This window comes from Rousettus aegyptiacus, unplaced genomic scaffold, assembly GCF_014176215.1.
Source record: "Rousettus aegyptiacus isolate mRouAeg1 unplaced genomic scaffold, mRouAeg1.p scaffold_m13_p_17, whole genome shotgun sequence".
Classification (NCBI taxonomy): Eukaryota; Metazoa; Chordata; class Mammalia; order Chiroptera; family Pteropodidae; genus Rousettus; species Rousettus aegyptiacus.
Genome location: NW_023416292.1, coordinates 33,285,953 through 33,303,313, shown reverse-complemented (window position 1 = coordinate 33,303,313; position 17,361 = coordinate 33,285,953). Strand labels below are relative to the sequence as shown.

At 36.4% G+C, this 17,361-nt stretch overlaps 2 protein-coding genes across 6 annotated transcripts in view; one reads left to right on the top strand and one right to left on the bottom strand.

Moving 5' to 3' along the window:
• ST7L (suppression of tumorigenicity 7 like) overlaps positions 1 to 12,489 on the bottom strand; it is a 207,135-nt gene extending 194,646 nt beyond the window's left edge. For 2 of the 5 annotated variants that reach the window (XM_016124315.2, XM_036235250.1), the window contains exons 1-4: positions 11,113 to 11,337; positions 9,283 to 9,365; positions 4,946 to 5,108; positions 2,308 to 2,362 (exon numbers count right to left, since the gene is read on the bottom strand). In XM_016124315.2, coding sequence (XP_015979801.2) covers positions 2,308 to 2,362; positions 4,946 to 5,108; positions 9,283 to 9,365; positions 11,113 to 11,317 — 506 coding nt within the window. In that variant the 5' untranslated portion in view covers positions 11,318 to 11,337. Of the gene's footprint in view, positions 1 to 2,307; positions 2,363 to 4,945; positions 5,109 to 9,282; positions 9,366 to 11,112; positions 11,344 to 11,639; positions 11,733 to 11,913 lie in introns of those variants that run through there. The other 3 variants (XM_016124312.2, XM_036235249.1, XM_016124316.2) reach the window with 3 other exon arrangements.
• Positions 11,370 to 17,361, top strand: part of CAPZA1 (capping actin protein of muscle Z-line subunit alpha 1) — a 31,772-nt gene continuing 25,780 nt past the window's right edge. Inside the window, exon 1 of the mRNA XM_016124319.2 lies at positions 11,370 to 12,076. Coding sequence (XP_015979805.1) covers positions 12,038 to 12,076 — 39 coding nt within the window. The 5' untranslated portion in view covers positions 11,370 to 12,037. The remainder of the gene's footprint in view (positions 12,077 to 17,361) is intronic.

Sequence of the window (17,361 nt, the reverse complement as noted above, 5' to 3'; positions counted from 1 at the left end):
TTTACTAAATTAAAAATTTTAACTTTCATATCTCCCTGAGACCCACAATAATAACAGCAAATTAACAAGCCAGTTAATAAATACAATTTTTTCAACAGTAAGTCATATATACTACATTGTGTGTTCACAGCCAATTGTTAAATTTCTTTCTGTAATCACGTATTTCACCCTTAATAAATACATTTTTAAATTGTCCTATCTCATTAGTAATCAACAAATAGCGAAATAAAATAACTAATTTTTACTTTTCACCTATCAAATTGATGAATAAATATATGTTGTCAAGGGTGAGGTGGGATTGGCATTTACATTTCTGTTTCCAGAAATTAATTAGGTAGATCAATTAGGTAAATCAATTAGCAGGGAGAGGTAATATCTATCAAGAGTCCTAAAATATTCACACTTAGCTAGGAGATAGTATATGTAATTCCATTATACCATCCTCTCTACTTTTGCTTGTTTTTGAAATTTTCCATAATTAAAAAGAAGAAAAGATTTAAAAAGGAAAAATCACTGTCCACACCCTTTGATTCAGCAATCCCAGTGCTACAAATCAACCCTGTAGCTAAATATTTATATATAAAGATATCCCTCTAGTGAAAATGTTAACAGTGAAATATAATGTGTAACCCAGACAGGGGACCAGTTAGTAAAGTATGGTATGTCTATGTAACAGAATATAGTACAACTATTGAAAATTATGTTTTTAAAGAAATTCATGGTTAAAGAAATTCTGTGGGAAATTCACACATGTATTAGAAAAAGGTAAAACTACATACACATTTTTGATGTTCAAGTTCTGTTTCTATATACACATATAGGAGAGAGACTGAATGGAAATACTAATAGCCGTTATCAGTGATAAGAAAAAGTGGTTTTTACTTTCTTTTTCATATATCTTTTTATTTTCCCATTCGCTACCATGAATATGCATACATTTTATAATCTGAAAAACACTTTAAGAACATATTATAAATATTATTTATATATGTGATTAAAGACTTTAGGTTATTTAACAGTATGAGTTGCCTTGCTATTTAAAGTTTTTAGTTGGTTTGTGAGAAATTATGAAGAAAAAAGGAAAAGCAAATCCTTGTTCACTTGGCAAATTTGTACACTTTCAGAAACCATAAAAACTTATTTATTACCAATCTACATTATTCCCGAAATAATTTAAAACAATTAAAAAATAGAATATATGATATTAAAAAACAAAACTAAAAGTAAATTTAAAATATTCAGTAAAGTAAAAACAAGAATTGGGCCATAAAATAGAATCTGGATGAGGCTAACATATGAAATGCATACCAGAGTTCTATACACTTGCTAAGGGTTGGCTACAATATGACTCTAAGCTTTGATTATCCATCATTATCAGTGCAATTTAGACTTTTATATTAAGACAAACTAATCATTCAAAAAGAATCATAAGTGTTCCTGATACTAAGAAATTTCTCTTTAAGATCTTTATGAAGTGGACACTGCATAATATAATATGGAATAATGTAAAAACTTTTCAGTTAACACAATGAGAAGTTCAAGGGCCTGTTTCATGTATCCCTTAATAAAGGCTAATGTCATCTCTCATAGAAGCCTAGCTTTCACTTCCCGTAATTGACTCTTCTACACAATCAAGTCCTTAAATACAGGGATTATTGCTTATTCATTTTGTACCCCTCATCATTTTACATAGTGCCCATATATAGTAGACGCATGTTTCTTATTTAATGGATTAAAAAGCATGCCAGTCTACCTACAGGTAAAACATAGCCCTTCTCAAAATAAAAGTAAAGTATCTTTCATTATAAGTTTCAAAAGATGTTTTCTCATTTAAAATAAAAACCAGAAGAGAAATGGATACAGTATAGTAGATAGGAAAGGGCTATATAAAACACAATATAAAAATACTATACCTTGTACCATTGTACAAATGAAGTTCATATTCACAGTCGGATTTATATTTTCTAGTGAATCTTCAAGTAAATTTTAAAGTTGAGCACACAGGCACAGAAATACACTGATATTTGTAATTTTTTCTTAATCTCATGAATTCTTTGAAAAGGCTTCCATAAACCAGGGGCCAAATGTACACTCATTACGTAACATGAACATACGGTTTGAAGCAATGTTTCTCATGATTATAAAAGTCCAGATGCTGTCAACTAAACTTTGGAATAATCATTTTATCTCATTATATGTCAGTACCTCCGACTAGAAGAGCTGTGATATATTTATAAAAACAAATGTTTCCATGATACTTTTACTCTGAAACCAATGCCATAATCATACAGAAAGCAAATGTAATACCTCCTATATTCTGCTCCTCTGAAAAGGTTTAGAGGGTTTCTCCATACCTTGCATTCTAAAAAAAAAAAAAAAAAAAAAAAGGGAGGGAGGGGAAGGGGAAGAAATGAGACAGTTTAATCAAATCCAGTTAAATCTTAATTTCATCAACATTTATTGTATAGTCACTGTATGCTAAGCACAGTACTTATCCACAGATAGCACCAAGATAAATAAGACATGAATCACCCCTGCTGTCATGAAGCATACTGTTAAATCTAGTCATTCCCTTATTTCTGTCTTTAAGCATTTAGTTCTTAATTCAAATATAGCACTTAATATATTACAATGTGATTATCTGTTTGTTTTTCAATTTCTTTCTTTTAAATATGTTCTTAACTTTGTTCAATTGTCTACATTTTCCTGGAGCCTAGCACAGCATTTGGAAATAACTTATTTAAATGAATAAATGTAGCATGAGAATTATGTAAACTACCACCTAAACTGTGTTTTGTTCCAAGAGAAAAACAGGAAGTGACTAATTTTGCTCTGGAGAAATTAGGGAAGGCTTTAGAAAGGTAACATTTGAACTGATGTTGAATCATTATAAAAGTTGAGCAGAAGGTTGCCAGATAAAGAAGCAAAGTATCATAAAACCACACAACACAGTTAGACTAGAGTATAAGGCAGGTAGTGAGAGCGCAAGCTGTAAATGAGACTAGAAAACAGGATGGAGGGAATTGATGAAGGAGCTTATCTACCATGTAGAGTTTAGATATTTTCCTTCATCAATCAGAAGTCATCAATGGTTTATAACCAGAAAAATAACAAATATCAGATCTTTGTTTAGATTAGCAATTCTCAAAGTATGATTCATAGAACTGCAAAGTAACAACTCTTTTCATAATAAATGCTAAGACATTATTTGCCTTTTTAACTGTGTTGACTTGAACTCAACCCTGAGAGTGAAGGCTTCCTTAAATTTTGTGTCCCAGGCACCTGACTTGCTTCACACCCTGGTTCCAGTCCTACAAAGTTGAGCCAATGGTACAAAATCATAGTGGGTAAAACTGCTAGTACTTTAGCATGAGTCAAGGCAGTGACACCAAATTGTACAAGTCATCACCGTATTCGTTAGCTCCTTACCCCAATAAACAAGGCAATACAAAGCATGACAACTGTCTTCAGTATAAATAATTGTTTTTTGAGTTGAACTGCCCTTTTTTTTTTTAATTCATGGAATATCACTTTTACTTGAAAGAGACACCAAGAGGAAAACTTATGGTTATTAGATGAATATCTAGCAGACATTTTCTCAAAGATGAACAAAGTGAGTCTGCCAACTTCAAGGAAGAAAAAACAGTATTTGCTGCCAATGAAAAAACTGGAGCTTTTGGGTAAATATTAGAATTTTGAAAAACCTGTCTCTGCTACTGTGAGCCTGGCAATTTCCCAATATTCTTCTGTGAGACTGGTGGTAATATTAACAAATGTGATTTTTTAAAACCATGTAATAAAATGTGTCAACATCCAGAAGATATGCATAACTCAGTGAACAAATTTTCTAAATAACCAATGTGCAATGTTATAAAATTATGCATAAGTAAAAGATCCATTCAAAATGTAAGATATACCAATGGATTTTAATGTATTATAGAGTGAAAAGTTCATTGGTATAGCTTCAGATTACACATTGCAACTAAACTTTAAGAAAGTACTTCTTAGAAAGTTTTGGTATAGTATCAAAAAAGAATATCCACAATTTTCTGAAAAAGTTATTAAAATACTCCTCCCTTTTCTAACCAAGTATGTATACAACCATATTTTCTTTATATACTTAAACCAAAACAATATATCACAAAAGACAATGTAGAAGCAGATATGAGACTAAGCTGTCTTCTATTAAGCTAGACATTGAAGAGATTTAAACAAATGTAAAACAATGACAGTATTCTGACTAAAATTATTTTTGAAAATAGTCAGCTCAGGCTGCCATAACAAAATACCACAGACTGGGTGGCTTAAATAGAAATTTATTTTCTTACAGCTCTGGGATCTGGAAGTCTGAAATTAGGGCGCCAACATGGTAGGGTTTCGGTGAGAGCTCTTTAACTTGCAGATGGCTGCCTTCTCCCTGTGTCCTTATATGTCTCCTCAAGTGGTGGAGAGAGAAACTGATCTCTCTTTTTCTCTGTTCTCTCCTTTATCTAAAAAGACCCCTTGATTATTAGCTAGGCATATGTAGACTGAGAAAATGGTTACAATTTCCAGCTTCCTTTACAGTTAGTTGTGGCCATGTGATGAAGGTCTGACCAGTAAGAAACAAGCTGAAATAGTATGTAACACTTCTGGGAAGTGTCTTTGACTGCTGTGGGTAGGGGGAAAGGGTGTCCTTCTGGTCTATTATTCTTACTGCTGATTGGAATAAGTATGATAGCTGAAGCCAGAGCAACTGTCTTGGACCACAAGGAAAAACTGAATTTGGAGACAGCAGGCTAACAAAATAGTAGTCTGGGTTTCTGATGATCTTTGTTCTCCCTGTCGGCCATGGATTACCTCTATTTACATGAAAGACAAACTTCTTTATTGTGAGTTTCTATTTCCCACAGCCAAATATAATCTTAACTAAACAGCTCTGAAAATACATTAGATAAGTAGTCACCTGACAAATTCTGTCTGCTGGTTTCACTTTCTCTGTTGCTGGAAGGAGAACCTGGCTCTGAAATGCTGCTTTCTGTTCCTCCCATCAATGGTCGCAAATGGCTTACAGACACTTGTTCAATAAAAGATGTGCCATGTTTATGGAAGTACCACCATTCAAATATCTGTGACAAACAGAAAACATCCTGCACTTAAAAGAGGACTGATGAGCAGATATATAGGCTCAAATTAAAATATTATCTCAAGATGTCCCCGTTTAATTCAGCATTTTAAAGGAGCTCTCCTTCCAAAAAATAAGCTAAACACAAGATTCTGCAATAATGCATGCTAAGCAAGAGTGAAATACCTTTTTCATTGTTTTGTAATGAAATTCAGACAAGCTTAGGCAAAACTAGAAGAACTATATCTGTAAATAAAGCATTAGAAAATAAAATGTTTATAAAAATCTAACCTTGTTATATTTACGTTGTCATTTTATTCTATCCATAGCATAAAGAAAAAAAAAACAAGTCTGAAAAAACTAGCATGGTGGATTAAGCACTAGACTAGGATTAGAATGCTCACATTTGATTCCCAATTCAGCTACCTATTAGCTTTGGGCAAGTCACTTAAGCTCTAACCTCTCAGAGCTTTAATGTTCTATTTATTAAATGTGGTTAACAAGAATTATAAGTGTCTTTTGAGCAATAAAGTATTATTCCAGTGCTTGCCAGTATTGTTAATATAGGTTAAGAGTCAGGTTGAACCATCTAAAAACCAGGATATTAGGAATATAGTCACTAATACTGTGACAACTAAGTGTAGTGTCAGATGAGTACTAGATTTACCAGTGATCATTTTATAAGTTACATACATGTCTAATCAATATGGTGCCCACCTAAAACTAATATAATATTGTATGCCAACTGTAATTGAAAAATTTTTTTTAAAAATCAAGATACTCATTTCTTTCTGCTTCAAAAAGAGGAATCAAAAGCAGCTCTGTGAACTAGCAGAACGTTTCATACTTTGGACACTCCAACCTTCTTGACTCCCTCCACCTGGCTCCTTTGGGTTGCAGCTTAAATGACACAACCTTGGGGAACTTTTTTCTGAACCATGGAACAGAAAGCTGTGTTAGGTACTCCCATTGGATCTTGTGTTTTTCTTTCAGAGTAATCTTTTCACTTGTACTTATTAAACAACTTATTTTGTTGCTATTCTTCAAGCTCCCAAGCATATTACCCCTATAGGAAGAAGTAACACAAACAGCACAGCTAGTTTCCTCATTTCCTTGAGATCTTTACTAAAGAATCCCTATTTCAATGAGGCCTTCACTTGCTTCCCTGTCTAAAATTTCAACCTTCTCCTCTGACACTTCATATGACTTTTTCTGCTTCATTTTCTTCCTTTAGCACTTATCACTAATAGTAAGAACATACTATTTGTTTTACTTATCTTTTATTACATATTGCTCTAATATAATGTAAGCTCCATCAGGACAGGGACTTTTTTGTTTTGTTTACTGCTATAAGCCCAGTGCTTAGAAACAGTGTGTGGCACCTAGTAGGTATTCAATAAAAACTGTCAAATGAATTAATCAATGTCCATAATCACCTTCTAGACCAAATTCCATGAGGATAGAATCTGTGTTTGTCTGCTTACCATAGCATCCCCAACACCTAGAAGAGTGCCTCAGAGATGAAAGGACTTTATAATTTAAAACTGTTTGAATAACTAGTAACTAGTTTTCTATGTTTTGACTGTACAATAACATCTTCCTCTTCTTATTTATAGACTATTTCCCTTAAAAAATCAACTGACTAACCTCCTGCGAAATTAATGGACAAATATATTATTATTTTTTTAAAGAATAAACAAACACAACCACAACTACCTAAAGGCCATCTCTCTCTCTCTCTCTCTCTCTCTCTCTCTCTCTCTCTCTCTCTCTCTCACACACACACACACACACACACACACACACACACTCTGTTTTCGAACCTTTAGGAATGTTATTGTTTGCTTCAGGAAACAATAGAATATGTTACAATGGTGCCAAACATATACAGTCATTTTGCACTACATTGCAGCCCAATTACTCTACTGACTAAACACTATAGCATTTACAGGACATTGCTAGGAAATCAAGGTGCAGACTTTATTCTATCAGGCCACTAATGTTTTATGCTCAATCTAGAATAGCTTTTTCTTTCTGCTCACTTTACTGAGTTAGCACCACCAAATATGGCTCTGGTTTGTTTTTTACCATGTTTTACTAAGAAGTAGAAAGAAACTTGTTTAAAACAACCAGAAGAAATCACACAAGCAGAAATTATTCACGTGACAGAAAAGATAAGATTTATATTGGATCATAGTCAGGGACAGTAATCACAAAGGCAACAATTACAAACTGTCCTTCACTATATGAGGTATAGGTAGATGTTAATATAATGTTATGAGTCTTCTTCTAGTTTAGAGTCAACTTTTTAACACAAATTAAATGAGCAATGATAATAATTGCCAATATTTATTAACCATTGTGCTAAGTTCTTTACATGCATTATATCATTTAATCCTTACAACGACTAATTTTAGAGATGACATATAGTCCAGGTTTAAATAACTAGCTCTGGTTCACACCACTAGGACTTGGTAGAACTGGGGTTCTTACTTAGGTCTGCCTAATTTCAGAGTTTCTAGCCAATACACAGACTGCCTTCCAATCATTCTATAGTGTGTGTGTGTGTGTGTATGTAAGTGTGTGTGTACAAGTTTAACAATTCTGGGTGGTAAAAGAAATTATAAACACAACCTTTGCTGATGAAAACTCATTAATATTGCAAGAGTAATGACAGTTTAACCTTTAAAATGTTTTCTATTGCCTAATTTAAAAAATTTGAAAGATAAGATGTATAATATATATTTAAGTTTTCTCCCCTCTTATATATGAGATTAAGACTCAGAGAATTTATATGACTTGCCCAAAGTTAACTGCTGGTAAGGGGCAGAGTTAAAACTCAAAACCACATCTTCTGGTTCTGAAACCAAGGCTTTTTCTATTACATCGTTGTTCAAAAATAGTTTATTTTCTTTAGAGTTTTATATACTATTGACTAAGTATGCTAAAATATGCTTAATTTTGAGTGGGCTTTATGAATCAATAAATATTGAGGCTTATGTTAACCCACAGTTTCATCCTGAATTCCTGATAATTTTTTTAAGTCAGGAGAAAAATCCCTTTCTTGTCTGGCATTTCACTTAAACAAAATGGTCAAGTACTAGTCGTTATAAAAAAAAAAAAAAGACAAAGTCTAAACACTCCAATACAAATGCCATTATTTCTACTACAGCTGGAGAGCACCACCTAGAGATAAGAAAAAAAAATACAGAAAAATTCATTGGCCATGAATGTCATAATACTTCCTAAGATTTTTATCTGTAGTAGTATTTTTCCAAAGCTTATACTAGGAAACACTAGTTGCTAGGGATGTTAATAATAATTATAAAATTAAAAAAAAATTTTTTAATTAAAAATGCTAGCTTGGTTAAATAAGACAAGGAAAAACTAAATTAAAGTTAAACAGGTTTCTTTATTGTGGAACCTCTCACCAAAATAGCCAAAATTCATTAAGTGTTCACTCCGAGTTAGCTACCAGGTTGTTACAAGTTTTACACACATATCTCACTTAGTTCTCATAATCTTATGAAGTATTTTCTATTATTACCCTCAGTTTACACAGGAGGAAATTGGGGCACAGAAAATTAACATGCTCTAAGTCATACCACTAAAGTGATGGTTAGCCTGACTCCAAATCCCTGCTCTTAAATACTCCAGAGAAGATAACCCGCAGCCTGTACAGGCTTTAATCAAGACACAGATAAATTTTTAGTCTGCTCAATGTTGCCACGTTAAAGTATTGCAAGATTTTATATAAAAACTTGTATACCCAGGTTCTCTTGAAATCATTTGGAAAATTGTAAGATCTGGTAATAATGGTCCGTAAGTCTACCTGGCAACTATAAGCGTTAGCCCTTCCTAGAAGGAGCACTACACATTTTCCAGTTTACCCAGTCCTCAAAGTAAGTAAAGAATTCAGTTCTTATACTCTGCCCATGTCACACTCATTTTTGTTACCATGTTGAGCCCTGCAGGCATTTAGTTGCAACCTACCTCCCAATCCCCTACAATAATTTATAGGCAAATGAATACTGTCAATTTCTAAAAGTGGAGGGAGAGGCAGTGTTTTTTCAAATGCTGAACACATCATCTACAAGTATCTATAATTACTGTAACCATGTAAAGAGAGTTGATCTTTAAATAAATACCAAAGCATGAAAGTAATGGAAACTACTTACAAATATTAGTCCTGATATCAAAGAAGATGTCCCTGTAAGTGCCACATAGAATTTGGGTGTCAATGAATTTAAAAATAGTGTCACTGCCAAAAGGAAAAAAAAAAATCAAAGTTTAAAAATGCAAATTCAAAGTACTTGAGTTACAAATACACAGGTGTGTTTAATAAGAGTGGAAGAACATAAGTCCATTAACATTTATTACTAGATTCATTTAAGTTGTAATTTTTTAAAAACTACTTTAAAGTCCCATTGTATCATATCTTAAAAATGCCTTTGCACATGTAAGGGTAAGATTTAAGAATGCTGATTTGTTAAATAAGCAAGTCAAAATGAGATAATTTAGTTTTCTTTGAGAATAAAACTAATAATTTATAAATCTTAATTTAGATAAGAACTTTTGCAAATCTATAAGGATAAGCCAAACAAACATTCTGTTACAAAGATTTAACAAAGCTCCCTGATTATTTTGGTGAGACACAAACCAGTGGTTCAAATTAGAGGGAAGGAAACAATGTATTTGGTAGTCAGCTAGAGAGGGAAAATAGCCCAAAGAGAACAGCAACAAACTGAGACTGCCCCTCTCCAGTGCACCTGACTGGCTGAAAGCCTAGATCAGATTGTTCACTTCAAATAATTTTCATAAATACTTTGGGTTTGAGAAAGAAATAAAAATGTATTATAGTCAACTACTCTCATCTAAAAGGTGTATCTATTTAACGTGGAGAAAAATAAATGGTAAACTCAATGAATTTCATTTCACTGAGTATTAAAAACACTAGTAAGCACTTCATAACCTGTTACAGACACCAAATTAACTTTCAAAGTCTAGAAGGTCAGTTTATTTAGCTTGTTTAGTGTGTAAGATATATCTGAATTTACATATTACTATGTTCTAAAAAGCACAAAATATTTTGGCATACTGTTTCAGGGTCTTTCAGGTCATCTCATGGAATAGAAAAGGAGACATTTGCCTTTTCTTGGTGCAGAAAAATAAACCACGATATTGACAGTCACAGTCATCACATAACATAAATACTTTCATCTTGTTCTGAGGTTGCTGTTCAGAGCTTGAAATATTGTTAATGACACGGTAAAAGGCCCTGGCTTCCATCCATTTTGTCCTGGATACAACTAAAGGGTAGTGTTTGCAGACCCCACGGGCATCATCACTTCTCACAAGTCTGTATTTCAGCCCAGACTACACAGCAAACTCTCTTCAAATGTTCAAAGAACCAAGAACCCACTGCTGTTTGTGGCTCTCTACTTCCTGTACTTTTTTATTACTCAAGGTAATAAAGACAAAAATATGAGGAAAAGTGTGTCTTGATAGAACTATTTTAAAACATGAGAATGGTTGGCTGAGATCGTGGCATTTTTTTCTTTTAGATCTAGGAATATGCAAACGCTTGTCTTTGTCGTCTGGGGTGTGGGCACTCAGCTGAGCCGCGGGGTCTCAAAGGAATGATTTTCAAGGGATCCTGCCAACGGTGGAGGTGTATATAAATTCTTTATCCAAGTCGGAAAATGCTCTCATCAGTCCTACCACCTGAAGCTTACAGCTTATCGGGTGGCTTTTCCTCGGGTAAACGAGGACGGGGCACAGAGGGCGGATCTTAAGAGCTCTAGGGAGGAGCCCGGAGCTGCAACTCGGGTTTGACAGTCAGCTGCGGAGTTGCGGCCCAAGGTGGGGGAGGGGGACCCCACTTGGTCGCGCACCACCGACTCACTCTCCGAGACCCTCCAGTGACTACTGAGTCTCCGCTCTTTAGCCCTTGCCCCGGCACCTCTCCTGGCTCCCCACCCGTCCCCGGGGAGGTCTGGGCCTCTCACCCGCTGCCAAATTCTCACACAGCCTCAGCGGGACCCTCAGAGCGTAAAGCAGCCCCAGCCCCGCCACGAACCACAGCGAGGCCCCAGTCCCCGCCAGCCCGGCCCGCAGCCGTTCCCTCCAGCCCGGCGGCGGGCTCAGGCCGGGGGCAGGTGCTGGAGAAGCCGCAGCAGTCGCTGCTTCACTCAAGCCGTCACCGTCCGCCATCTTGCCGCTCCCTCAGGCGCCGGGAGCTGGGAGGGGAGAAGGGCAGGAAACCGGGAGTCGGGAATCCTGGGATTGTGGCGGACCCGAAGTCGGCCTCTGGGAAGGCTGGGTACCAGGGAACGGAGACCGATATTTGGAAGGCGGAGCGCCGCAGGACAGGGGCTACCTATTCCTTCGAAAGGGCGGGAAGGGACGGACAGCGGCACCTATTCTGGGGGAACTAGACTGAGATGTGCCCTCGGAGTGAAGTGATTTTGCTTCCATACAAGTGAGGGTCACCTTTAACCCCCCCCCCCTTCCTGGGGTTAGAAAAGCTACTGACCGAGGAGGGGCACTGCAACCGTTAGACTTTTGGACTCGGCTGCCATGGAAATCACTGGTACTGGGAAAACCTATAGGAGTAGCAACCGCTGTTTGGTCGGATGGAGCTCGGGCGCCAAGAACAGTCGAAACACTCTCCCGCGTCCCACAGCTGAATGGGGGAATGAATGAAACTCAGTGAGAAAGCTAACAGACTGAAAGTCATTTAAGGCAAAGCGCACTCCCTGGGCCGCTGGCGCTCAGAGCCATCCCCCCTACTCCCGCCCGTAACTGACATGGCGCCTTCTCAGTCGGCGTTTCCGGGCGGGTCCTTCCTACGGCCCCCGCGGTGATTCCATCACTCGGCTGCCTTCCCGGCCTGCCTCGCGCCGGGGCCGGGCTGGGCCACAGCTGCCCAAGATGGCCGACTTCGAGGATCGGGTGTCGGATGAGGAGAAGGTAAGGGGTCCGCCTCTCTCTGTCACCTCCTTCCGCAAAAGGCAGCAGGGGCTCGACCCTGCTGCAGTGGGAACCCTGTAAGTGTCCCCCCGGAGAAAGAAGCTTCTTAGCTCTTGCTGGCATACGGTCTCCGCAGTTGGGACGCTTTCCTTTTGAGGGGCTTTTCTCTGGCTCGTGGTGGCCCCAGTTCCCCATTCCTCAACTCTCTTTTCCTTCCGGGCCTGAGGCACAGCCCAGTGGCTTTCCTGAAAGAGAGGAGACTTGCCTTATTAAATCCTGACTATGGACTCTTCCCTATAATTAAGAGAGGCGGCGATAGTGATGTCGCGACGTATCAAGAAGCAGTTATTTTACCGCCTTTAGCTGTTAGGGCTCGCCTCATCCCCCTCCCCCATTTTTAGATATGATTGAGGCTAGTTTAGGGCGAGTCACTTCCTGGTCAGAGTGGCCTCTTGACTTCCTTTTTGCTCCTCCTTCCCCAGGAAGTGATTTTGCTGTCACGACTCCTCGACAGGGAGAGGTCCCCATGTGTCATCCGCCTCTGGACACATCCACCTCTTTTGTACTTATTATAGGGTGAACTAATTCACAGTAATGTGTAACCTTCAGGACATTTGATTCAGCGTTTGAACACCACTCTTTCCTGTAGACACTCCCTTGATTGTGTGTGTGTGTGTGTGTGTGTGTGTGTGTACATAGGGCCCTCGCGGTGGCTCCATTCTTGGCGTCTTACATCCTCTTAACGATAATTTTTGAAAAATAGTTTTCGATTTTTTGAATAGCCAACAGATTTTTAAAATACTCCATAAGGGTTTTTTTTTTTTTATATATATATAGCGCAAAAACCTCACGTTAACACATTCAAGTCTGGACAAAGCATCCTGCCGTTGATGCTCCACTGGGGTGTCTTTGATCATATTGAATTTGTCATCGTGTTATTTGTGTACTTATTTCTTCAAAAGCATTTTAACTAGAAAAGCATATTCTGTTACTTGGGTAACTTTTTTTCTAACAGCTGCACACCTTAACAATTTGTCAGGCTTTGCCTTAACTATGTGACTTTAGGGCCTTGTAGAAATTGGAATGATTTCACTAGGTGACTCGCTAAAGGACAAGAATTATGTCTTTTGTTTCCCACAGTGGCACATTACAAATGTGCACCCTTGTGTGCTCTATAAACGTTATCTGGGCGCTTTCTTTTTCAATAAAAGAGATTGTGATGATAGAGGAGACTATATGCGGTCTAGCAGTCCTTTGTACAGAATTTGGTATATTATACTCAAATATGGTATGGTATTTTGAAATGCTGAAGAATGTGCTAAACACTCAAAAGCTGTTGAACAACACTTTAGCGTTAAATTGTCTGTTTCTTGGAAGTTCTCATAAATGTGTAAGTCTGGGGGGGGGAGCATCTTATATATGAACTTATGCTGGAGAGAAAGCTGTAATAAACGCTTATTTTAAGACAAATAGTTATGACTCAGGTGAAATTAAATTACAGTGGAAATCATGGTATAACAAAACATTTGTTAGCCCAACTGATGGTTCACTTATTTTAAGCAAAAATATTAGCAAAAATTATAATAAAATTTCACTAAGAATTTAAATAATAATAAACTTTGGCGCCCCAGCAGTACTACTAGTGCTGTTAGGTCGTTGATTTTGACACTGGGTTAGAATGTCTTATTATTTAAACTTGGGAAGATATATATGTATTTTGAAATGCAAATTAAGATGTCTTTGGATATTGACAGTGTTTAATAATAACATTAATAGTCTTGATTTTAAAATAGCAGGTCTGTGACCAGATTCCTCTTATCTTCCAGCATACCTCTTTTGTTGCTTAATTTTAAAAATGACTTAGCAAGCTAATCAAAATTATTAAGGTAAATCTGCCATAAAATGTTGATGAATTTCATATTTGGTAAACAGTTTTTTAAATTAACCACATTATCTTCATTAGTATGGATAATTAAGAATAACTGATATAGTAAACGTCTCATAATAAATCCGTATGATTTGAGATTACTAAAATTTTATTAGATTCTTATTCTCAAAGAGATTGAACTGATCTGTAAGTACAAGGGAAGGGGTTTGACTTGTAAGATTTCTTCAGTTCTCCTTCAGCTGCATACCTACCTACCTTGCCCCGTTTTCCTCCAGGCTTCTGATTCCTTTTAATGAATCCAAAAATTAAGGAAGTATTTGTCCAACAAGACTTGTTGATATGAATATCTTAGCATTCGTAAACAATAAGTATCCTTTAAATGAGATTCTTGTCTTGTAAAATTTTCACAGCCAAGGTACATTACAAACAAATTTTTAAAAATAAGATATTTTCAGCCTTTGTATTGATTCTTCTTTAAAGGAACTCTAAAGTTTCCATTTTTTTCTCTTTTTAACTAAGACCTGAACTGCATTTCATTTTGGGTGTTAAAAGCATGCATGTCATGGTGCCAAATATATTTTAATACTGCCTTTCATCTTTGTTACATTTTCTGAAAGCAGTGAACCCAGAGGTAAACTTGGTGATGATGGGCTCTGATTTCCTTGCAAGTATTTCTCTAAAAGCTGGTAAGATCAACCATTCTCATAACTAACTGCTGAATTTTGTATCACTTTATAAAGAGGAAGTTGGGTTTTTTAACATATGTGTTGTTACCTGAAATGGTCATGGTGAGCTGCCTAAATAAAACAGGAAGTTGAAAGTGCAATAACTTGCAGAAATAAATGCTGTTAGTCTTATCCTGGAGTTCAGTTTCTGAGAATGAGTTCTACTCTTCTTAGACTCTTCAGTTACTTGGTTCCAAATGCTTAACAAGACCAAAAGGACTAGATACCATAATTAGGAAACTTAAAATATGAGATGAACTACATGTTTGGGGTTTTTGCACTGTCTGTTTCCTTTATTTCATGATTCAGCATTTTTAAAACAAATGCAGGGGAAGTATTAAGGCTGAAAAGAAGGGAGTTTAGTATATTTTCCCTTCACCTAACTAGTGGAATATTTGTGTACAACCTCAAAAATACCATAACTAAAAAAATAGATCTCTATATTTTAAGTTTAAACAGTAATGTTTTTAAGTTACTTTTTGAGAAACAAGTTTGTCAAAATTATTTAGGGGAGATGTGGAAAATGTTGTATATAAATACAAAAGGGCTCTGTTAGAACTCATGAAAAATACACTTATAAACTGGATTTCCTTTGATTTTGTATTACCTCTTTAATTTACCAAATGAGTTGTTACCTTTATAGGATGAAGTGAGCCCAAAATTTTATTTGTCATGGGTATTTTCTAACAGGTCATCAATTAGTATGAACACAGATATTCTTTTTTATCTTCCCTTTTTTCAGTGAGTTGTGCTGATTAGTATTTCGATAGTCTGTTACAAAATTCTTGGACAGGAACATAAAGCCTAAGCAGGTACAAACTCAGATGCCCAATCTTTGGTTGAGAGTATACATTTATTACAATTTCTTCCAGAACATCTAGCTGTTTTATTAGGACGAGCCTTAATGCTAAGCAGAGTATAATTTGTCAGGAAATTCAAACCTCAGGTTTGTCTGATTCTGAAGCCATGCTTTTTTCACTACGCTTTTTTTGCACATAGCCATGAATGAAAAACACAGAATAGAGGTATCCATTTAATGAATTATAAATGAGGTATTGTGATATAGAGGGAAAGAATGATTCTGAGTGTTTGGAGATCTGACCTCTCCCTGCTGTGCTTTTAGCCACCAGTTCAATTTTAGAAAAATCACTTAACATCTGTGGGCTTCAGTTTTCTGCTAAAATAGGAAGGTAAAGGGAATTGGATCAAACCCACCGAAAAAAGTTTATTGAACTTTTTCAAACTCTAATTTTAAAAATCAGTTTTAAAAATTGAAACATTAAAATGTTCCCAGAGTTTCTGTCATTGTCTGCTTTTGCACATTTGTCCTGATAACAAACTGAATTCATTGGTAACTGAAATCATGTCTTTTTATCTAACACCTGGCATTGGACCACGTACATATTATAGGCACAGCCTATTTCTGTGAAACAGACCAATCACACCTTCATTCATTTTCATATCTCCCCAACTCATGCTCCCTGATCTCTCCCCACCCCACCCCCCAAATTATTTCTGGAATCCCTAGGTATTTCTTGTGTTCCGGAATGTGTCCATATCCTGGGTACCTCTTGGGCATTCATTGTGCCTAAGCATCTGCTGCCATTACTGGTGCTCTGCCTAGCCACTCTTGGGACCATTTGACCCTCCTGGGATCATTTTTTGCAGTAAATAACATAAAGCTGCAAACCCTTAGGCATACCAAAATGACCGTGTATTTATACTTCAAGCCTCGTAAAACTCCTAATCAAAGTATTTCCTTCATTTCTAAGTTCTCTCCTTTTGAGCTCAGAAAACATAACACTGTGGGATTGGGTATCATTTGCTTTTTTCTCTTTCCATTGTACAAACTTCTCCCATATTCTTGGGGGGTGGGGAAGGTAGAGTTAAAGTCCTTATATGGATCAGCTCTTGCAAAGAAAAACCCTAGATAGGGGAAATTAGTCATGATACTGAAGACAATTTGAGTACTTGGGGATTTCTGAATTAGGTGATGATTTTAATATTTTAAATATTTAATATTATTTTTCCTTCTTTCATCAGAACCTCCTGCCAATTTCAGCATTTCCATTCATTCCAGTGTTGTTCTGTTTGAGTCACACAAGCTCAGAACATCAGCAGGATCTTTTTCACTCTTAGCTTTTCCTCTCGTCTTCAGTCAGTTGTGTTCCAGTCCTGTTAATTCTTCCTGCCTATCGTTAGATTCTGTTCTTCCATTTTCATTAGTTTTTTTAAAAAAATATTTTAGTTATATAAGAACTGTAGTCACATGTTTAAAATTAAAATGGTAGGAAAGGGCATGAGTAAAAATTCCCTTTTCACCCCTGTTTTCCAGCCACCTAGTTCCCAAAGAGGCAGCCAATATACCAGGGTTTTTTGTTTTGTTTTTGTATATTTTCTGTTCTACACAAATACAGGCAGGTATGCTTTTCACTTAATATGTCCAACGTGTCCATATTCTTTCTACCATTACCTTCATTGAGGACGTTATGCTTGAATTATTTTAACATCATTTTTAATTGTTCTGTTTGCCTCCAGCCTCTGTTTTTACATTTTCATTGATTTGCCAGAATCCTTCACACTACTATACGTAGAGCTTATCTTTGCTATAACTACACATACATATTTATTATAGGGGAGTGTCTGTGAGATAGAATGTTCAACTAAGTGGA